The sequence below is a fragment of the Haliotis cracherodii genome, unplaced genomic scaffold (assembly GCF_022045235.1).
Source record: "Haliotis cracherodii isolate W230 unplaced genomic scaffold, xgHalCrac1.p SCAF_11, whole genome shotgun sequence".
Taxonomy (NCBI): Eukaryota; Metazoa; Mollusca; class Gastropoda; order Lepetellida; family Haliotidae; genus Haliotis; species Haliotis cracherodii.
Window position 1 is genome coordinate 2,942,977 of NW_027266266.1, and position 24,545 is coordinate 2,967,521.

General features: G+C 39.4%; 2 protein-coding genes across 2 annotated transcripts; one reads left to right on the plus strand and one right to left on the minus strand.

The window, feature by feature from the left end:
- Positions 1 to 8,175, minus strand: LOC139456103 (sesquipedalian-1-like). Its single transcript, XM_071237632.1, has 2 exons — positions 6,808 to 8,175; positions 1 to 2,288 (listed from the first exon to the last, which is right to left on the minus strand). The coding sequence occupies exon 1, from the start codon at positions 7,682 to 7,684 to the stop codon at positions 6,896 to 6,898; it is 789 nt and encodes a 262-aa protein (XP_071093733.1). The 5' UTR covers positions 7,685 to 8,175; the 3' UTR covers positions 1 to 2,288; positions 6,808 to 6,895.
- A 246-nt stretch (positions 8,176 to 8,421) lies between these two features.
- LOC139456104 (putative phospholipase B-like 2) lies at positions 8,422 to 24,484 on the plus strand. Its single transcript, XM_071237633.1, has 10 exons — positions 8,422 to 8,618; positions 9,467 to 9,719; positions 10,379 to 10,473; positions 12,937 to 13,157; positions 15,603 to 15,849; positions 16,559 to 16,654; positions 18,173 to 18,244; positions 19,778 to 19,930; positions 20,627 to 20,786; positions 22,766 to 24,484. The coding sequence occupies exons 1-10, from the start codon at positions 8,422 to 8,424 to the stop codon at positions 22,967 to 22,969; spliced, it is 1,698 nt and encodes a 565-aa protein (XP_071093734.1). The 3' UTR covers positions 22,970 to 24,484.
- Positions 24,485 to 24,545: the final 61 nt, after the last annotated feature.

A 24,545-nucleotide genomic window follows, 5' to 3' on the forward strand; every position in this document is an offset into this window, starting at 1 on the left:
CTTGTCTCTGTTGGATCACAGAACTTGGATTGTCTTGGATTACATCTATAGTCACATAATAACACACTACTGATTGTCCGACTGGGGACTGAATGTGACTAATAGCTTAGATGTGTTGCCATACGAACAGTATTCACTACTGTCATAGATTTAACAAATATTTAGCTTCATTAAAGTTAATATAACCAAACGATTAGCTAACTTTAAAAATATACCTGAGCTCAGTTTCATAACCCGACGACAGGAATAACTATCCCACTATCAAAGCTGGTTACTTTATACTGTGTAATCTCTTTAGATCCTGGAGACTGAATAGATGTAACCATGGTAACAGTGAATACAGAAAACATTCAGTGACAATATTCAATGTGGACAAATTATCTCCCATTGTTAGCATTGTTAGTGTTTATGTTATTATGCCTATTCTATAGGTATTATTGTGCAGGTTTGTTATCACATGGTGTATCACATTCTCACTAATGCTACTTCCCTAAATACTATTCATCAACAACACACAACTAGTCATGTCTAACTAATTTCATCACTAAATAATTTCATAATGTTCATATAGGGCCGTAACAAATAAATCACATATTTATCAAAATGAGATTAAAGAATTTCTGGGGTTTTTTTTACATATTAATGATGGTGTCAGTAACAATGGTCAATTCTAACGAACATATAATCTATTTGTTTCGGCCTTATATAATTGGTTTCCCATCAAGAACTACCATAATGCAACGGGATTCGGAGCCCGTAAAAAACATGGTGTTCAGATTTTTAAACACTGTGACATTTTACATATAAAAGATTATTAGTGTACAATGGTATAAACATTTGTGAAAGGTAGTTTTTGTACATTTGGCAAACACTTGATGAAACATGGTACATTTGAAAATAATCCTCTGAAACCACGCCAAGTCGCCCAATCACAGAAAATATTTACTCAGGGATATCGCAACTTCCTATTCAGGATGAAACTTTGACCTTTGATAACTGAATGTAACTGACACTTTGACCTCCAGGAAACCAATTCAAGCCAACAGCGGCCTGTGCACTGTCACCAAGGCAACAACTACTACTAATATCACTAATATATCAGCAAATGGGTGTTAAACCTAACGTGCCTTTTTGTCTGGGATAATTCTTCTATATCCTGACCCTGATGTTGCTCCAGCCTAATAACTCATAATGTAAACATGGTCAAAAACATAAAATATCTCAAATGTTCCTATTAAACTTGAGCAGAGTATATAAATAGTTCAGATATTTTCAGTTAAAGAAATAAATCTACTAAAATGTCTGAGGAAAGTCAGTAATGTATTCATCTGGGCCTGTATCCTCACTGTCAAACCTGGAGTGAGTGAGTGAGTTGGGTTAACTGCCACTTTTAACAATATCCCAGTTATATCACGATGTGTCTAAATGCTTAAAGCTGAATGTTCCCAGGAGATAAACTCGAAGTGATGCAGGTCTCAGACGCTTACCACTTTGGTGAAACCCACGAGCACGGGTATGGTGCTGACAAACCTATTACCATAATTGGGCAGACAGGATTCGAGCCCACAATCATAGATTTAAAGCAATTGCGGCAACTTAGACAACGGAACCACCCATGCCCCCGGCAAACCTGGACACAGTATCTATGTAAATATATATGTGCCATAACTGCTAAATAAGTACTTAAAGCAGTGCCACGGCACTGAAGGTCTCCTGAACATCAATGAACAGATCAAAGTGTCAACAAAGACAGCATGTGACAAACGTTATTTTGAAATTCAAACATTTTCTGCATAAATATGGAGGTACAAAAACTAAAACCAAAATATAATGATTTGAACAAAATATGATGTCATCAGAAGGAGAAATAATAATGATAATAATTTATGCATTTGTATAGCGCAGCATTCACTGTGCATAAGTGCTGTGTGTGCTGAAACACACATGCCAACTCCAGCTGAGTCAGTCTTCCCCTTTCAGAGAATTTAAGAATATTTTCCAAAAAAGGTCGAAATAAAAAACATTTTGAATGTGTTGAATCTTACAACTAATTAAACAAATACCAAATTTCATTACATTTTGTACAAATTTGTCCAAATGATAGCCATAAATAGATTTTTCAACATGGCCTCTGTGGTGGCCATATTGAAAATCAGATTCAAACCTCTTGAGCCAAGTGAGGTATCATCATGTCAGCGTCATTGGTCCAGATGTTGACAGAGAGGAGAAAAGCATTATGGAAGAATTCAGGAGCAAGGTCAAAGTACAAAGGTCATTCTGTAAACAATCTGCAAACAATGAACATTTGTGTTGAGTAGGGATGGAGGTTTAAAGTGTATCACAATATTTTGCAATGCACAAGGATGTAATGTGATATGTATCACGATAAATTGTATAATACTATATTTCTAATTCAGGAGCAGTCTGATACATTAAGGTATAAACTGAAGTTCATAAATGGAAAAAAACAAGATGCTGGTAGTAGTACAACATGTTTACTCTTTAAAAAATATGCAGCCATCTTGGGAACTAGGCTGCTCGCTCCTCAGGGCAGCGACGGCATTTGGCACATATATAATACGTAATATATGATAAAAGTCCAAATTTGAAATCACCCAATACATCGAACATGAAAAAGTAATATTGTGATACGCATCGTGGAAAGAATGAAGCCAACTTTACCGACATACTGGTAATACCGCACACCCGTAGTGTTTAGCCCCACGACTACCACACGTACCAAATTTCATTACTTCCTGAACAAAAATGGCTGGGGAATTGCCATAAATAGTATGTTCAATATGGCTTTAAATTACCCGGTATGTTCAAATCTTTTAAAAACATTGTGGTACAGTTATGTAATAGAGGTGTGCGGTATTACGGGTATACTACGATATGGAATACTTATGAATATGTATCACAATATGTTTGGAAAATACCGGTATATTCAGTTTTTGAAAATCATGTTTATCTTTATGTTGCTGGAAGAATTTACATAAGTGACAAGTGTTTTCCTCAAGCATCAGTAGTTATGGTGATACAAGTAAATATCACATGACAATCCAGTCTGTATTTATCCTACAGTAGATAACACAGGAGAACATCCTTCCCACTCACGGTGAGGAGGAACTAGGCAGTCACAACATACTATTCACTGTTCAGATATATAGAGATTATCAAGCGAGTATGTTTGGGGAGGGTAAATATCCTGTATTTCAAATAAACCTTGTATTTATCGAGTCTTGGTGCACTTTATATCTCCAAAATTGCCTAAACTTGTAAAATGCCTTCGCTACGTCACAATTAGACACTGACTTTTAGTATATCAGACTTTTCTTTTGATAATGATAGCAATTATCCCAGTAATTTCTCTAGATTCCCACTGAAAGTAGTCCCTACTTGACCTTTGATGTGTGCATCTTTATCCGCATATGACCTCAACGGATATCATTTATATCCATTGGCCTTCTCCTGCCGAGAAACCTATCATAATATGAAAAATCCATAAACTTAATAGGAGCCAAGAATAAATCAATTTTTAGATTCTTAGCAAAACTGTTATCTCAAGTCTCTTTGTTTTCAGACTCACTCAAGGCTATAAACAGCGTTAGAAATTGGCACTAGTCCTATAGTCCTTCCCAACCTACTCAGTAGTTAAGGTATGATAACAACTTAGCCATTTTTAAGGGTGTTGCTACATGTTATCATTATACAGACTAGTAGACCACTTAGTTTCTGTCACTGCTATTTACCATTTAAAGACAGACATAATCTCATAGCAAAAGAGACCCGTGAAGATCCGGGGTAGAATAGGTCTTCAGCAACCCATGCTTGCCGTAAAACGCGACTGTGCTTATTGTAAGAAGCGACTAATGGGATCGGGTGGTCAGGCTCGCTGACGTGGTTGATGCATGTTATCGTATCCCACTTGCGTGGATCGATGCTCATGCTGTCAATCACTGGATTGTCAGGTCCAGACTCGATTATTTACAGACCGTCGTCATATAGCTGGAATATTGCTGAGTGCGGCGTTAAACAACAAATAAACAAACAAACAAACCTCAAAATGAAATTGCCTTTCTGCAGGTCACTCAACGAACCTATCTCAAGAAACATATCATCATTTGTTAGAACCCACACTGCAGCACCCAGTTTTGTACACAGAGTTCTTGTCCAACCCATGACTCATTGGGGACCTCCAGGAAGCAGCCATAAATCTGTTTAACCCACTACACTGTAGTGCCATATCTCATGCAAGCAGAGACACACACTAAAAGAAGACATGACTAATCATCATAAAGTTTGTTCTTTATGGCGCCGTGGAGAACGTATTCTTGGACAAGGAAAAAACATGACACATGAGGTGTACTACATTTACAGCTTAGTACAGATCTTAAGGGATGGTGCCAAATGGAAATATGCATTTATTTAAACCTAATATATCTTTACAGGGGTAAATTTGATTCTCAAAAGAAACCAGCCCCTGACTCCACCCCACCCCCAAGCTCAAAAACTTTGTGACATTAGCCAAAAAGTTTGATTATCACCAAAAAGGCTGAGAAAACTTTTGAGATGACCCCTGTAGTCATAGTGCATGTCTCCAGGTACAATGCAACAGAATCAATACCAGTCTATGTACACTGATATGATTGTCTTTCATTGTTTATAGCCTTGTTTACTTAGCTATAGCCTCTGTGACCCATCTGGGATTTGCCTGTCAATCTAAAACTGATGTAATATGTATGTTTAGCTGTGGCTGATCCACAGACACCCCTACCCCCTAGTCATTACGTAAGTTAAGGCTGTGAAAAACTTTTTCAGTTGGACGTATTTTCCAGATCAGGAAGGTTGCCTGAAACAAAGTTGTTACTGTGGCCTTGGAATAATATATTGCTGCTAATTGTATCTGGGTTTGTTGTTGGTCTACAACTATCTTAAGTTAACATTAAAGCACTAGTGTTGTCACATTCTTAGTGCTACGACTATCGTAAGTCAACACTAAAGCACGGGTCTTGTCACAGTCTTAGTGCTACGACTATCGTAAGTCAACACTAAAGCACGGGTCTTGTCACAGTCTTAGTGCTACGACTATCGTAAGTCAACACTAAAGCACGGGTGTTGTCACAGTCTTAGTGCTACGCCTATCGTAAGTCAACACTAAAGCACAAGTGTTGTCTACAATATATTTGTATGTACATGGTATGCTGATGTCAGTGCTCTTTATTGCTTCATTCAAGTTACATTTAGACCAAACCAAATTTACATTTTGTTAATCCAAAAACAGTAAATCAAAACATTCTGTTTTTGATAAAAAATACAAAAATGCAAAATGTGATTATCTCCCCTTTTCAGACGAACTAAAACAAGTGGCCTCTTAGTAAGTATTTTTCACATAATACCATGATTTGATTCATATTATTAAATCTTGCATATGACTTATTGACCAAAAAAAGAAAGAAATTGATCTGGCCAAATTTTGCAATGACAGCAACATTCCAACATCACACAATAACCCTCATGATCCTATTGATGAGGAAGGCATGACAACAGTGAGTGCTCAATATGGCGATGTGACCGGTATATTTGGGTGCTCAACATTTCATTTACATAAAAGTAACTATACACACTTGAAATCTCAACATTTGGAAATATATATAGATCAATACATGGGTAGGCAAAGTGGGTAAATAAAGAGATTCTTGAGGTTTGTTGGTGTAGTTTTTGAGTCTAAAGACCCCCTAAATCATGTTTAAACTTTGGGACTAAGAATCCATCGACTCTCAAGCTTCATTTAGAACCCTGGGTAGGTGTATCATGTATGGGACTGCTCGGTGTAAATTCGCAGTGCATCAATACATCAGTACACCCGCACTCAATCATGTCAACATTCTACCTGAGACTCAAATGCAGTTAAACTGAAAGTCAGCCTTGACCCCTGACAGAGAAACCTTCCTGCACATGGCAACAGTTATCACAGAGAGCGTGGGGACAAATCCAGACATGAAGAATACTCCATGTCTAAGGTAGAAAGCATTGTAGAGAGTTAGTGAGTTTGGGGGATTTACACCTAGACTAAGCTCAATTTACAATGGGAGTATGGGAAGAGAAAACTTTAATCACACAGTTGGGCCAGAGTTTTACTTTATTGTGTGGTCTAAAGACGATTGTGTCAATAGTCTTGGGGAATAAACACAGGATAAAGACAAGACATTTCAGAGTATGTTGCTATTTGGATTAGGTTCAATAAGCCGAAGTCAGCATGTTTATGATCTAACTTAACTTTTCATAATTATTAGGGCCTGAGGAGTTATTAGGTGTGACTGTATGACAACTATGACAATGGTATAGATGGTATCAAGTGTGTCAGTCTAAACATGGCAATAATCTTGTGTAAAATAACAAACTTTTTAAATGAAGTTTGATGGAATGATTGAAATATACGACAAAACATTATCGAAAAATCCTTCCAAATCTCATTTATAAATGGAGCAATTTTCTATGACCTTCTTACAGCAAGCTCCATGCCATCATCTAAGTACAATTGCTTTATATTTAACATTTACAATCATAAACACCACATGTTTGTATTCATCAATTCCAATGTCAGTGTTAGAGAGGAGGACGTAGAGAGGCTCCTGGCTGCAGTAACTTCATCTAATGACACTTAAGTATGCATCTTTACAACTCAGTTTAATAACAAGGACCCACTGACTTTCATCCTAATTTTCAAACACAGAACTTCAAAATTAAGCACATACACTACGATTCACAAATCTCATCAAGAAAAGTGCCATGACTAAAACCTACACTGTGATCTGTGTTAAATATCCTACTCTTCTACAACTCCTACAGCATCTATTCCTACATTTCAAGGTTCAGTCGTTCACTGCCGTCGTCAACTGAGAGGTCCAAGGGATCCAATCTGCCCATTCATTTTCTTCTCATCCAAAATGTTTGCTTGCCGTTTTCGCCATTCTTTGCCTAGTTTCTCCACCTGTTGTAAGATCTCCTCATGCATGTCCACAAACGACCTGGGAGGCTTCTGTGCCCAGCTGGTGTGGGGACTGTAGGGCCCTGGCGCCCCTGATTCCATTACATTGAACAAATCACACGACTCCCACTCCGAGCCCGAACTCAACCTCTGATTAAACGGATTTGTTCTCTTATCTCCACAAACCACAGCCTGGCGGTTCCCTTTGACTTCCAAACCCTGTCTCTCAATGTATGTTTGGGACAATATTCGACTCTGTCGTTCTGCCTCCTCTACCACTTTCCTCTGTTCCTCAGAATTTGCCTCTCTCAGTTTTTGCTGAAGTTCGCTCACCATGAGTTTCACATATTCATATCCTGCCGCCGACAATGCCTTCATCCACGATTCCATTAACTCCTGAGTCTCTCCGCTGATAATGTATGTTCGACTGCTCGATCCTAGGAAATTTATTTGGAATGTAAAATTGTCTGAATTTTCAGCAAGCTCAATAGTGCAGCCTTCTAAGACAATGACACCCAAGGGTTCTCGGTCCCCCTTTTTCTCATAGTAAAAGAGTAAATTTCCTTTCAGCACAAACCATCGCCTCTGAAACCCCTTGTTGACTTCACCCTTCTTCATCAAATAACCCTCCTTATCGGAAGGGCCACCAGAACTGGCATAGCGACACAAGGCTTTGTCGTTCAAAATCTTCATTGTTTGGATTTAAAAAACACACCATTCAGTTAATTCACCATGATGAATCTGGATGAATAATCACTGTCGTTGACATGTCTTGACTAAGACAGGAAATGAAGATGACTATCTCATGACCAATCGCTCCGTCAATTATACATGAAGACTTGTGGCAACAAATCCTTTTATAACCGTGGCTTATTTCTTCTTTACTCCTTTACTTCATTAATTTAAGTTGGAAGTGAATATCTACGTCTATTACAGTGCAAGCGTTTAGAGAATGCAAAGTAATATTTTGATTGAAGTAAGATTCACTGGTGAAATGATTACTCACTTGTGTCCGGCATGTCTGTGGATCCCATTCATAGTGTGTTGACATTCCTCATAAAGACACCACCAACGACAAAGTCGGTTTCAATTGGGATATTACCGTTAAATAGATTAGTCATGTCTTGTTCTCAGATCCGTTAATATTCTCACTAACTGAGACATCTCCGAGTCTGCCATTTTGGCCACGCCCACCGCTAGGGAGCAATAATTGCGTAGAAAATACATCTGAACTGTGCTCAAAATCAACCACCAGCTGACCACTTCCAAATGTTTCAAGAAACCAACTGGTACTATTTTAAAATTTTATGATAATACTAATTTTTCTCAATGGGCCAGGTCCATATTTCATGATATATTGCTGTGTCGATATATGATACGCAAAGATTGCTCATTCACGTGACCATTGGTTCAAGTCATATGACAGGAAAATGGCAGCGGCCTACCAGTTTACGTTGGTGGTGGTGTTGTTGTCATTTCTTTCGACAACACTGTCACTGAGAGATAACGATCCTAAAACCGTTTACGTGATCTTAGATGATGCAACACAGACATTCAAGTTCTCCGAGAATGTGGAAAATAAATATGTCGTGTCGGCAAACTACGTGGATTCTATGAATGCGACCGGGTAAACAAATTTCAATACTGTTTTGTCTTATAAGATTTGATTCATTTCCTAGGACCTTGATTGACATCCAAAAGTTTTTTTTCAAATTTGGTAATTATACAAAAGAATTTCCATCCTTATAATTATCGTTGAACTTTGGAACATGTCCTGTGGGACTGGTAATTTATTGTGGGTAGGGTTGGGGCAGGATTGATTAGGACTGGATCATATTGGGACCCCCCACCCCCAATACATGTAACATTTTCATCATAACTCTCCTTCTTATAATTAATTACTAGACTCTGTGGTCTAGTGGTAGAGCATCCGCCTGGAGAGCGGAAGGTCCAGGTTTCGATCTCTGGCCTGATCAATCCAAAAGATGTTAAAAGATGGTACTTGTTGTTACCCTGCCTGGCGCTTGGCATTAAGGGACTAAAACAATGACTGGTCATCTTGGAATCAGTATTCTGTGTCTAACAGGGGTATTCATGTTACTCTGCGGCAATGTATCTCAGTAAGCTAGCACTATAAAATCACTCTGGGCTAGTGCAAGAAGCCCCACATCCACCCACACTCACACACGTTGCTATATAAGTGCAATAATCTTGGACGCGACCTTACAGGCCAATTCACCTCACCTCACCTCACCTCACCTCACCTCACCTCACCTCACCTCACACACAATCACGTCCATAGTTGTCAAACATATTGTTAACACCTCCCCTTCCCCTCCCAACCACCTCCCTCTTTCTCTGTGTCGTTTCTTCATGACCCACTCCTATGGTAAATGACCGGTCCCAGATGTCATGTCTTCAGAAAGAATTATTGGCCTCGTAACCAACCTGACCACTCAACTTGTCTTTCCACAGATGGTCCTTCCTGGATATTGCAGCTTCAAGTGATGTGGCCTACAATGATTCTGTGCGGGCTTATGCAGCCGGTCTGGCCGAGAGTTACTTGACACGAGAGTCCATCAACCTCCAGTGGCAGAACACCATCGCTGGCTACTGTGAGAAGCCTTACAGTGACTACTGTCAACGTCTCCAGGGTTTCCTCAACGCCAACCTGCTTTGGGTCAAGGAACAGATCAGGCAGAACAGGAACAACCCATATTGGCATCACGTAACTCAGCAGTATTTTAGCCATATTGTGATGGAATGATGCTAAGCTAAAGATAGTCATTCAGTAAGATTAGCAAGTGAGTGAGGGAAACCGTGTGTTAGTTTGGTGATGGAGACACTGACATCGTGTTCCAACTGAAGCTACCAGGCTACAGTGGTTAATGGGTCCAGGGGTAATCATAGAATGGAGATGTAATACACTGCAGTATCCTGATGTTAGGGGATGGGTCGCAACATTAACATATCCCATCTTTTCCCATCCTTTCAAAGGTTTTATTTTTTCAGATAAGGAAGTATAACCAAGAAAGAATTTAGGTGCTCATGAATAATAATCAGAATAACAAACTTCCTGTTAACATTGGCTAGCAAAGTTTAATGTTTGTTGTGTGTTTTTCGTAACCATATTTCAAGCTTTGCTCCTGTGTGAATGCTATCACTTTGATCATATTCTTGTGATTTTCTTACAACCCCCCCTGACCCCCGCTGTGATATTGCTGGAATATTACTAAAAGCGGCGTAAAACCATACTCCCACGTACTCACTCACTATTCCTGTTTATATGATTTAGTTCCACGGTCATGTTAATGTATGATATTACAAGATGGTGGCTTGTAAACTCACTACTTTCTGAGGTCATCTCTTTCCTCTTGTCTCCGGCAGGTTGCGTTGTTCTATGAACAGCTAGCGGGTCTTCAGGATGGCTACTCCAAAAGTGTTCGACAAGTCAACATGGACATAGAGTTATTTGGCCTATAGTAGGTGAACAATTGCCGCTTATGAGTTGTGAGACTTCAACAAATTTATGTAATTGTTTGTGGGAATCACGATAATTGTTTATGAAAGTTGCTGTTTATTGGTGTTACAAGGGGCAGGTGATCATATTTTATTTCATAATTGCCGGACAGGAAATAAATGTTCCCCACATTGTTTCTGAGAAAGCAAAATTATATGAACCTCAAGTTCAGTATTGGATTTAGAATAGATAAAACATTAACAATTATAAACAGATATAGGCATGGTATATTTATTTAAAGGTATGGTTTATAGATATAAAGTTGTGCTATTTAGATATTCACTGTGGTATACATGTGTGTGTGTAAAGCTCTCTCTCTCTCTCTCTCTCTCTCTCTCTCTCTCTCTCTGTATGTATACATATATATATATATATATATATATATATATATATATATATATATATATATATATACTCAACAACAAAAGTTCCAAAAGACACCAATATTTTAGTGTATTTTTCAAACTAGTACAGTTTGGTTTTCAATATTGTAGTACATGTATGAAATCAAGTCACAAAAATGCAACTGCTACAGAAAAGCATGCATTCTATGCAAAAGTTGACTTTTATGCAAGCCCCATACATTTGACTACCCAAGAATGGGTATATAAACATGTGCGTTAACTGGATTCCATATGCATTGTTTAGCATCATGCTGACAACAATCACTTAGAAAAACAACAAAACTACGCAATTATTCAACATTACGAAATGCCACGCCTGTCGGAAAAAGAGCGTCTGCGAGCCATTGGTATGCTTGAAGCAGGATCGAGTCAACGTGATGTTGCAAGACAATTGAACGTCCACAGAAACACCATTTGGTGTTTATGGCAACGTTGGCAATAGACAATTGCAGTCAGAGACCATCCTCGGAGTGGCAGGCCACACGTAACCAATAATCGACAAGACAACTGGATTCGAACAACACACCTACGAAATCAATTCCAGCTAGCAACAGTGACTGCAAGAAGCATCCCAGGTCTTCGACAAATATCTATACAAACCGTACGTCGCCGCCTCAGATGTGCAGGGATTGTCGCCAGAAGACCCGCCAGACGTCCCATTTTGACAGGAAACCACCGTCAAGCACATCTACAGTTACAGTGGTGCAGACAGCGTCTACCTCTGGACGGCCATGCAGTGGGGACAAGTTCTATTCACTGACGAGTCTTGTTTTCACCTCAGCCACAGCGATGGACGGATTCGAGTGTACCGACGTCGAGGTGAACGTTATGTCAATCATTGTGTCATAGAAGAAGATCGCTTCGGGGATGGTAGCGCTACAGTATGGGGTGGGATTACAGCAAGACAGAGGATCAGTTTGATAGTGGTAGAGGGAAATCTCAATGGACAGTGCTACCGCAACAAGATCATCGGCCCGGTTATTCTACCATTTTTGCTTCGTCATGGCCCAGGAATTACCTCTCAACATGACAACGCCGGCCTCATATTGCTCGACTTGTTCAGGATTCTCTTCATCAAAACAACGTGAATGTCATCCCCTGATCTCTCACCAACCGAGCACATGTGGGATGAGATGGATCGGCGCCTTCGTCGTCAACCACACATTCCACAGACACTCCAGGAACTTCGAAGCATGCTCCAGCAGATATGAACAGATATCCCACAGGACTTTGTGAGACGCCTTGTCCATTCCTTGAGATGAAAATGTGTTGCTGGCATCACAACCAGAGGTGGACACACACGCTATTGATTTGTAAATTGACATTTTGGCATGTTCATGTTTTTTATGAAATCACGCATTTTCTGAAGTCAGTATGGCAAATTAAACCATATGAACACTTACAGGAGTCTTTATACTGTTGGAAATCGTACTTTTTCCAGATTTGGTAAAAAACAAATCTTTGCATTAAACAGGAACTTTTGTTGTTCAGTATATATATATATATATATATATATATATATATATATATATATATATATATATAATCTCACCCGAGTGTCTTTTGATATCAAATATATCAACACGAGTTGATAAAAGTGGAAAAATTCCGAGGCTTGCCGAGGATTTTTGCCACTTTTATCAACGAGTGTTTATATATTTAATATCAAAAGACACTCGGGTGAGATTTTATTTATCATCCAACGTACATCATTCTTCCAACTTTTTCAATTTGTAGACAGTAATAAGAAGTGTTTTCAGTGTAAAAAGTACTGCTAACAGCTTCAGTAGCAGAGCCATTACTGATGTCATTTGATTGTGACGTCATGGTAACCGGTGACATCACAATGGTCTGCTAAGCATTGTGATGTAATTTCACTGCAGCGATATCTACAGTGTAGATATCCCTTGATCTAATGATCTAATCCAAGCATATCTCCTGTGGAAGCCAGTTTTGGATGATATATATATATATATATATATATATATAATATAATATATATATAACCCTGTGTCCTGCAGTGCCTTCCAGTATAGTGGTGACCTCGAGGATCTGGAGGAGGTCCTCCACAAGCCTGTACCACGACGTATCCTGGGCTCCGGGTCGTGTTCAGCTCTTGTCAAGGTGCTGCCCGGGAATGAGGAGATCTATGTAGCTCAGGACACATGGACGTCCTTCCAGAACATGCTGAGGATCCTGAAGAGATACAAACTTGGGTTTACAGCATCCGGACATCAGGATGGTGAGGGCACTGCCTGTGTGCAGCCAATCACAGCTGTGCAATGACATCACATCAACAGGCCTATATCCTTTCGGTTTTTTTGATGGATGAAAGTTTTAACATGTAGTGTGACCCAGGGCACTGTTAATGGTCAGGTTAAAGTAGGGTATGTCATGTTCAAGATTATTCCATTATTGGGTGATGTGCATGCATAGTCTCATAGTCACTGGTTTCACAAGGAACTGTTATGTAAAAAAATGTGATTTCTGTGTGTGCCCCTACAGCAAAATGCTAGTCTCTGGGATCATTTAACAGTGTGTTATGATTTAACCATGACATCGGCTCTTTAATACAAGAGTTTTTGAACCCAGATATTGGAAAAGAAATAAAACACATCAATTTAAGGATGTGTTGGATTAATATGATTATAGGTATTCTAATTTTGTTTTGTTTTTTCTTTTTAAATTTTCCACTTTTCTGTTAGTTTTTAAAAATTACAAATTATATCAAATTTTCCCACATCCAAAATAGTTTGATTTTTTTATTACCGCTGTCAGTAACTTTTGAAATAAGAAATTATGTTTGTGGTGTTTAGAAAGAAAAATCTTTGCTAAAAATAGATGCACTGGATAAAAAACAATTACTTCTCAGGTTTAAAAATATGTTGTCAGTCACTGGGCATGTAGCATCCTCTATATGCTGAGGGGTCGCATTTCCAAGGTGCTCCTGATCTCAAATTACCTGCCCTTGATTGAGCTACACTACTCAGTCTAACGGACCAATCAAATCGCGATTTACAAACCAGCCTCAATGTTAGTGGCCAGTCCCACTGATTATGATAATGTTTGCAAGAAATTCAACATTGAAAAACTGACTGACATGCAAAGAAAAGCCTTTAAAAAAATCTTTGTGAATTAAAGGATGTCTCTGTCCATTAAAACTGATGGGGGAAAGTCCCTTTGCTACCAAGCATTACCTGTGATATTGTTCCTAGGCAGTATTAAGGGTTGTCTCCCTTTCCAAATTTCTTTTTCGACCTTTGATTGGTCTGTTACCAATCGCATTAAAATCAGATCTTAGTTCTCGCTACCGCTAAAAAAAAGATCTGAGGACATCCCAGTATGGGTCACGTCAGACCGACCTTGCGCGACCTTTGACCGACCAATGATATGACCAATGAGAAGGCACCTTCCTTGTGCTTTACAGCACAAATTTCAAATTGGCGACTATGCTTCGAAACATATTTTGACAAATTCTCGATTACAAATTTGAAACCTGAACAAAAAAACCATTCTGGAATGGCTAATAGATGGTCTAGATTGTAAGGATTCAGTTGTTCAACCCGTAATTATTGTTTGGAATAACGTTTTCGAGGTTGCATGATTAGAAATCACATTCCGACTGTCACTTTCATAATCTGGTAAGCGACGCACTCATTGGTCGGATGAAAGGTCGTTCTGACGTGACCTCTAATGGGATGTCTTCAGATCTTTGTTTAGCGGTAACATGTTAACAATATCAAGGGCAGGTAATCTGAGATGGATCCAGGGGATAGTGTAGGCTATCTGAAATTTGAGCCCTGAAGATATAGAGGGTTAACATGCCATAGTCCTTAAGATATAGAGGGTTAACATGCCATAGTCCTGAAATAAATTAGCTGTGAAAAAATTGAATTCAGTGGTGACTGAAAAAGTATCTTGACTCGAATGAAGACCATTAAAAAAACTTCTGAAATCCTGAACAGGTTGTAGGAGGATGTTGTGGTAGTGTTGGTTTCACAGTAGATCGTGGATGACATGACATGCAGACATAGCAGCATGTGTATCAAACACCTCCACCTTGTAGTCTAGCTACACCTTCTGTTTCAATATGAAGTCTTTTTGACCATTACCGTAGTCACTGCATTAATCACCCTGCTCCAGAAAGCACTCCCAATAACCTTTCATACCAATCTGCAAGTAATGTTTATAAGCTGTTTATAAGCGCCCCTACTAAGAGTGAAAGATAACATGACATATTTTCTCCTGTCTTTCACAGACTTTTGTTAACAGAAACAACAGCACAGAAGGGGTATATTATTATATACATATAGTTGCATAAATATTTGAACTATGCTTGTTCACTTGCTCAATCTCTGAAACAAGTTTAATTTGTGTACTGTTTTAAAAGGTACACCCCTCTGTCAATTTTCTAAGTGCCTAGAGCGCTTAATATGGTGAATACAGTAACATAAATGAAAGATTACCAAAGTACTATTTAGTGACTTTAATAGTGGACAGTTATGTAATCGTTACATTGAATTACAATGATGATGATGATTGATGGATGATGATAATGATGATGATGATCATGATGATTGTTGATGATGATGATGATGATGATTGTTGATGATGATTGATGGATGATGATAATGACGATGATGATGATGATGATGATGATGACACTGACATCCCTCCCTGTCTCCAGTTCTGGCCCCAGGGGACACGATGACGTTCTCCTCCTACCCTGGCAGCATCATGTCGGGCGACGACTACTACCACCTTTCATCTGATATGGTTTCCATGGAAACTACAATAGGAAACAGCAACAACGACCTATGGAAATATGTGACCCCCCAGTCAGTTCTGGAAGGTGTCCGGTCCTTGGTTGCGAACCGACTGGCAACATCAGGAGTAGAATGGGCGTATTACTTCTCCCAAGAAAACAGTGGAACGTAAGGGAGATCACTCCATGACTCCTTAATGACCAAAGTTACAAAGACTATTCTCTAGAGATGTTGAATAAGTTTGGTTTCATAAAGGCTCAATGGTTTACCACATTTAATGTATATGATGTATTCTGAGCCATGGTACAATAAGCTGACAAGAAATTAATATCTCATATGTCCTTCACTTGGGCAGTGCTCCAAGAATTTCCCTCTGCAGTTTCATTTGAAAACTAATTAACCCTTGAACATCTGTCTCTCAAGATCTTGGTTTTATCACAAGTTCATCTGACAACCTTTCCCTCTTCATAGGCAGATCCAGAAGGGGGGGGATCCGGAACATACACCCCCCTCCCCCTCTTGAAAACCAAATGTTGTATGTTCAAGGCAGTAAAATTATCTGGGAGAGGATTTTCATATTTTTGACTCCTCCCATTTAAAACTGTTGGATCCCCCCTTACCTTCTTTACCCTTGTATGACCTTTCTGATGTGATCTAATATTTAGAAACATCAGGTGAGCTGTCGAGTTTTGTGGCTCCGCCAGCAGAAATATATAACACATCATTGCTTCAAGGAAGTTTGTTTATGGATGGCAGTAAACCAGGACTGTTTTTGGAACCTAGTATAATCTGTCTATGTTCAGGAACTCTGAATTCCAAGATGTACACTGTAGTATTTTGTGTAATAATAACTTGTATCTGTTACCATGGTAACCAGGTACAACAACATGTGGATGATTGTCGATATGAAGAGGTTTTCACCAAAGAGCCAATCACTGAACTCGGGTCTGCTGACTGTCCTGGAACAAATACCGTAAGTGAAGTGTGGAATCTTCTGGCGTTTGGGTCTTGTATTCTTAAGTTCATTCTCAATGTTTCTTTGTATGTTTTGGCTCTGGGCTTCACCACACAGAGTTGTGTTCCTTGGTCACACCAGGATCTTCTTGTGTTTGAAGCCAATACCTACTCTGTAATATTCTATTGTTTCTCAAGAATGAATGTCTACTTATGACTACTTGTGTAACACCCAGTGAAGTTCAGTCTTCAGCAACCCATTCTTGTCTCCCCCTTGAAGATCTGAGTTAGAATCAGTCTTCAGCAACCCATTCTTGTCTCCCCCTTGAAGATCTGAGTTAGAATCAGTCTTCAGCAACCCTTTCTTGTCTCCCCTGTGAAGAACTGAGCTAGAATCAGTCTTCAGCAACCCTTTCTTGTCTCCCCTGTGAAGAACTGAGCTAGAATCAGTCTTCAGCAACCCTTTCTTGTCTCCCCTGTGAAGAACTGAGCTAGAATCAGTCTTCAGTAACCCTTTCTTGTCTCCCCTGTGAAGAACTGAGCTAGAATCAGTCTTCAGCAACCCATGCTTGTCTCCCCCATGAAGATCTGAGCTAGAATCAGTCTTCAGCAACCCATGCTTGTCTCCCCCGTGAAGATCTGAGTTAGAATCAGTCTTCAGCAACCCATGCTTGTCGTAAGAGGCAACTAACTGGATCAGGTGGTCAGACTCGCTGACTTGGTTGTAATCTCATTAAAATCAGATCTCTTAGTTCTCGCTACCGCTAAACAAAGATCTGAAGACATCCTATTAGGGGTCATGTCAGAATGACCTTTCATGCGACCAATCAGAGCGTCGCTTACCAGATTATGAAAGTGACAGTCGGAATGTGATTTCTAATCATGCAACCTCGAAAACTTTATTCTGAACGATAGTTACGGGTTTAACGACTGAATCCATACAATCTAGCCCAACTATTAGCCATTCCAGAATGTTCTTTTGTTCAGGTTTCAAATTTGTAATCGAGAATTTGTCAAAATATGTTTCGAAGCGTAGTCGCCAATTTGAAATTAGTGCCGTAAAGCACGAGAAAGCTGCCTTCTGATTGGTCATTCCATTGGTTGGTCAAAGTTCGTGCAAGGTCGGTCTGACGTGACCTGTAACGGGATGTCCTCAGGTCTTTGTTTAGCAGTAGCGAGAACTAGGATCTGATTTTAATGAGATTGACTTCGTTGATGTATGTTATCGTGTTTGGAGATTGATGCTAATGATCATATTGATGTCATGGTCTGTCATGGTCTGTCTGGTCTGTCATGGTCTGTCTGGTCTGTCATGGTCTGTCTGGTCTGTCATGGTCTGTCATGGCCTGTCATGATCTGTCATGGTCTGTCATGATCTGTCATGGTCTGTCATGATCTGTCATGGTCTGTCATGGTCTGTCTGGTCCGGACTCATTATTTACAGACCACCATCATAAAGCTGGATATTGCTGAGTGCTGCATTTACCAACAAACAATCAAACTTGTTTCACCTATGTTGCTGTTCTTTTGTCACTAGGAATATGATCAAGTACGCTGACTTGACTTCTTTGCTGGAAAAAAAAGGCTATTTTGCAAGTTACAATGTTGCGTAAGTATTTTAAGACATGTCAGATTTGCAATATTGTTTTCTTGGTTTACATATTTCCTTTTGTGAATGATCATTCGGGAAAATGAAATTTGTTGAATGAAAGAGGCTTCACACATGTGTCAACACATGTATTTACACCCTGTGCACTCAAAAGAACCCACTCGTCCGATGGTAGATGACCAGTTGGTGGAAACTCGAATACGTACATATACACGCAAAACAAGTGTCAAAATGTCTGGTGTCTCCTGGGCAAGTGACTTGTTTCAAATGTGCCTCTGTTCACCCAGCAGGGAATGGGTAATAGTATGTAAGGTGGATGTAAATACCCTGTAGGCAGCTTGGGTTGTATACTCCCCAGGGAGTTGAGAATTATAACTGGAATGCAAATAGATCCACTTTTTGGGGAACAACTTTGAGCAGATACTTGTACCTGGATACCTGCGGTATATAAATGTATAATATAATATAAATTGTTTGATAGGCATTACTTAGAAGTTGACAGATGACAATGTAGGCACAATTGATGGATAACAACTTTTTTAATACTGTAAAAAGCAATAATATAATATAATTTGATTATTTCGAACATGAAGTTATGTTTCACCGCGTATTCTGAAACTATGTCTGCATATTCAAAGTAAAATGTTTCCACAACAATTGAATCAATTAACCAATGAAAGTACCAGGAATAACAAGTGTTGAATATATCTAGGATTCCAAACAAAATGTCCTGCACAGGCAAACTGGGGAAAAGAGGTTATTTTGTTTTAAAAAAAAATATATTTTTTTATATTTTTAAATGCAGTATTTTAACATTGGACATGTAGAAGTTTAACACTGCATATAATGTGGTATTGTTAGCTACATTATTCAGACCCTCCCTCTACTATGGCTCTGCTGACAGTGAAGCACAAGTCACCTCACCAAAGCCATCACATCAGTTATGGCCATACCTGCATCAACTGGGAAGTTTTTCATTCCAGCCTGGGAATTTGTACTGACAGGAGCTGCTGACTTGGGGCCGAATATTGGCCTCTGAGCATGTCCAGATAAACAGCTGCTATTATGTAAAGAATTAAATGCAGAATTGATACAATTTCTGTCACATGTGTAATATTTTTCCCCTTATCATGTTTATAACAACAAATAGACTGCTTCCGTAGTCTCATGGTAGAGCATCCATCTGGAGAGCAGAAGGTCCGGGGTTCGTCCCCGACCGTGTCATACCAAAAGATGTTAAAAGATGGTACTTGTTGTTGCCCTGTCTGGTGCTTGGCGTTAAGAGGTTAAGCAAGCACTGGTCGGCTCGGAGTCAGTATGCTGTGTCTGAGTGGGGTATTCATGTTAAACTGCGGCATGGTATCTCAGTGAGCTATAAAATCGGCATTAGTCCGGACTAGTACAAGCAGCACGTCGCTATATGCGAGCAATAATCTTGAATGCGGCGTTAAACCCCAGTTCACCTTAAATCCCAAATGACTGTTTCTGAAAGTGTTACAGTACAATCACACAATGTTCCTCTTCTCTGTGTAGATACTTCCCTGAAATCTTCAATGCAAGCGGTGGCCCCGAGAATGTGAAGAAATACGGGGACTGGTTCAGTTACGACCACACCGCCCGCGCCAACATCTTCCGCCGCGACCATTCTAAGGTCAAGGACATTGACTCCATGATGAAACTCATGAGGTACTGTAATGTAGGACTGACTTGCCGTGCCATCAGGTCGGCTGTTGAACATAGTGACATCTCAGGTCAACATGCTGTACCCAGAACCTAGCAAGGGGGAATAACTCCAGTTGAAAGTACAGGATTCTTTTCTATTTTGGCTTCAGGCTTGACGACTTATTTTTTGTATTTAATTATTATTATTTTCATATTTTCAAATACAGGCATTGTACAATTGGTATATAACTAAATAACATGTATAAGTCAAGTTTCAGTGTAAAAGTACTAGGGCAAGGACTACCTGGGTACTCAACCCCTATTACCCGACCCTACCCAGGTACCCACTGTAGGTCTTAAGATAGGTACCAAAAAGTCCATTTAATAAGCGTTTGACCGCACTCCTGTCAAAATAAATTTAGATACACGTAAACCGATCTGATCAGGCATACACTGAAGTTGACTGAAGTTTTATCTTTATGCAAACATATAAAGTCAGAAGGAATGTGTACCCACCAGACCCCAGTACCTTAGTTACCCGTCACGAGTTACTTGATATTGAAATATATATGTGGATTTTCTTATAAAACCTTTTTTTGAAGACTGAAATATTATGACATTTATCTTTATTCTTACGGCAAGCATGTGAACATGTATCACTAGTGTACCAGGTGAGCTACACTGCCATGTTGCTTTACTGGTTACCATGGTTACTTCCAGATACAATGACTTCACCCACGACCCTCTCTCTCGCTGCAACTGTACGCCGCCATACAGCGGCGAGAACGCCATCTCCGCCCGCTCAGACCTCAACCCCAAGAATGGGAAATACCCCTTTTCATCTCTGGGTCATCGGTCACACGGTGGCATTGATGCCAAGGTATATAAAATATAGAGCATATTATATGAGTGTTCGTGTCATGCTATGTTTACGAGTGTCTAAATTCCAGTATTTCCCCAGAAAGATCGAGGGAAATACCAGAATTCAGGCACGTGTGTCGTAAACATAATATGACATGAACACTCCAATAATGTTCTGTTTATTACCGAAGATGTCTACATACAGAGACAAATTTTAGTGTTTAGCTATAAGGACAGCAAGTCACTACAGCAGCGGAACCACAATTTGTTGAATGGCGTCAACAATCATCAGCTAAGACGTTGTTTCTAGTGTGATTTCATTCCGATTTCACATCACTATAGGATTCGAATGGCATCAACAATGTCGTCTGGATGACGGAAACAATACACTGTTGTCTCGTGAGGTGATATGACCCTAGGGCACATATGATTTTTATGAACCCCTCATAGGTAATAAAATACTTCATTCAGAATGTAGGCCTCTCAGCCCATAATTGGCAGTACAAGCAGTTGATGTGATAAGTAATGATACATTATCGTAATTGCCAAATGCTTACAAACAAAATACAACACCTTGGCAGTGTCCTGTCCCAAGAGGTTACATACTGTTTACATTTATAGATACATTTACCTGTTCAAGTTGATCACGTATATTATATACTAGGAGGGCTATTATTGTCTTGTGTGTTGGGAATGCCTGTCATAATTGTGTTGGGCAATCTCCATGGTAAGGGCATGTGCCGAGAGGGCAGAAATTGGGTGTGTCAATCCCCAGACCACATTACACAACAAGACGCAATCTGATTAAATCAACGCTCTGAGTGGTGAAAGGTAATTCAAGCAGGCCTGCACACACAAGTCAAACCTTTGCGAATGGAGGGCAAAGAATAAAAAGGAACTTGTTTGCCAATTGTTATGAAAACCAAATTTGGCAGAAGGAATAACAGGAAAACAAACACACAGATGGCCTACAGACACATGGACAGACAGACAGGTAGGCAAATGAAGAGATGGACACCTACAGGCAGATGGACAGACAGACAGATGGCTAGATGGACAGCAAACAGACAGATGGACAGACAGGTAGATGGTCAGATAAATGGACATTAAACAGACAGCAAACAGACAGACTGACAGACAACAAACAGACAGACGGACAGACAGCAAACAGATGGACAGACAACAAACAGATGGACAGACAGCAAATAGACAGATGGACAGACATCAAACAGATGGACAGACAGCAATCAGATGGACGGACAGCAAACATGGATAGACATCAAACAGATGAACAGACAGATGGACAGACAGCAAACAGACAGATGGATAAACAGCAAACAGACAGATGGACAGACAACAAACAGATGGACAGACAGCAAACAGATGGACAGACAACAAACAGATGGACAGACAGCAAATAGACAGATGGACAGACAGCAAACAGACAGATGGACAGACAACAAACAGATGGACAGACAACAAACAGATGGACAGACAGCAAATAGACAGATGGACAGACAGCAAACAGACAGATGGACAGACAGCAAACAGACAGATGGACAGACAGCAAACAGATAGACAGACATCAAACAGATGGACAGACATCAAACAGATGGACAGACAGCAAATAGACAGATGGACAGACAGCAAACAGACAGATGGACAGACAACAAACAGATGGACAGACAGCAAACAGATGGACAGACAGCAAATAGACAGATGGACAGACAGCAAACAGATGGACAGACAGCAAATAAACAGATGGACAGACAGCAAACAGACAGATGGACAGACAGCAATCAGATGGACAGACAGCAAACATGGATAGACATCAAACAGTAAGATTGACAGACCTGTAGATGAACAACAAACAAATGGACAGGAGAGAGATGTAAACACACACACAGACAGATAGACAGAAGGACAGCAAGCAGTCTTGAATACCTTAATATATTTTTTACGTTTAGTTTTATCCTTGGTCGTTTTCATTTTGTCCAGATAACCTCCTACTCTAACTTCATGCAACTGGAGAAGACGTTTATTGCTGTTGCTGGACCAACTTATGACCAGTTGCCTCCCTTCCAGTGGAGCAAAGCCGACTTTGCCAGTGAATGTCCACATTATGGTCACCCTGACCTGTTTCGCTTCACCCCCATGATGTACAATGGAACAATCCCGGACCTGAAATGGACTGCTCCATAACGAGGCGTTGCAACAACATCAAATATAGCAGAGGACTTCAGTTAATGTTTTTCTGCATATCATTGCATGAATTTTCTTTTTACAACCTATTATTTGATTGATATATCTTTTAATGACACACATTTACCAGTGTGCCTCCACAAATGCAAAAAATGATATTTTTGGTATGGCGTGAGAGTATGTAAAAAATATGATTTATTCACATTTAACATATTTGAAAATATCTTAATAAAGTCGCTATTTATACTCATGTGTATTTCCCCTACTTAAACTGTGGTCTCTTTAAAAAACATACCTCAGATAATAGTCACTGTTTATACTTAAATGTATTTTTCTCCCAATTAAACTGTGATCTCTTAAATACGGTAACATACCCTGTACACTTAAACAATCAAACTTGTGTGGTGCCATTTGCGAGTACATATGTGTCATTCAAGGTGCAGTTCCGTAACCATGGTTACTGCTTTGTCCTCATGTATCTTCTGTACACAACATTCCATAGTATTAATTCATGATCTGTAAAACAAGCGATGGATAAACAGGTGATGGTCATGATTAATATTGCTATTATATCATGTCTATTGATTTGTATATTTTGGTGGTGTTTGCTTGTAGTGATGTGTCACTTTTAGATCACCTTTGGGCAGGGGTGAAATGATACATCAGTGTACCACTGCATCGTAAATTTCCGTCGACAATATGATACACGGTACATTTTCTTCAGTATCAATACAAGGCTATGCAGCTGCTAAAATATATTACCTACTACTCATTTAATGACAGCTGGCCATTCCTTAAGAACTTGCTCAGAAATATTTATTGTCAAGAAGTTTCCACTCATTTTGATGTAAATATGCATATTTTGTTATGTATCGTATTGTTTTTATGTATCGTGATATGTATCGTATCATGACCTTGCTGTATCGTTTGACCTCTACCTTTGGGCATCCTATTACTGTGTGACAGGTTGCCTGTCAGTCGGAAACTTGAGGTACTTGTGTCAATTCTGGTTTTGCTTGAATGATTGTTTAAAAGTAATCTATGAATGGTAAAACATGTATACATATCAAGTAAGGATAAGAATTTAGCAAGCTTGATAACGGTATTAGAACCTACACGGAAATGTCGCTCTTATTTGTAATAAACAAGTTGTTCTCCCATAAATTATTATCCTTACTTAGTACTCCAACTTCTAAATGCCTATCAAAGAAGTCATGTATACATATCATTTAGAACATGATATATTTTTATGAATCACATCTGTGACTTTTGTCAAAATGTAACCTTACCTTGATTACCTCCCTTGGGTCAAGACTCACGGTTAACCTGTAGGTTAACCTTTGCAACATCTTTTTTATTGTAACACGAGATAGGAGTGTTTCTGTCCTGTGTCTGTGACAAGCCAACCCAGCCATTGTCACAAGTCAGTGATTTGTACTGCTACTATGAACAGAAAATGTCATTATTTCATTTTGTAAAATACAATGTCATTACATGCACAATAAAGCTATTTTCTCCAAATTTGAAGTTTCTTGATGCCTAAAGTTCTCCATCACATTTCACTTATAGGTCCAGT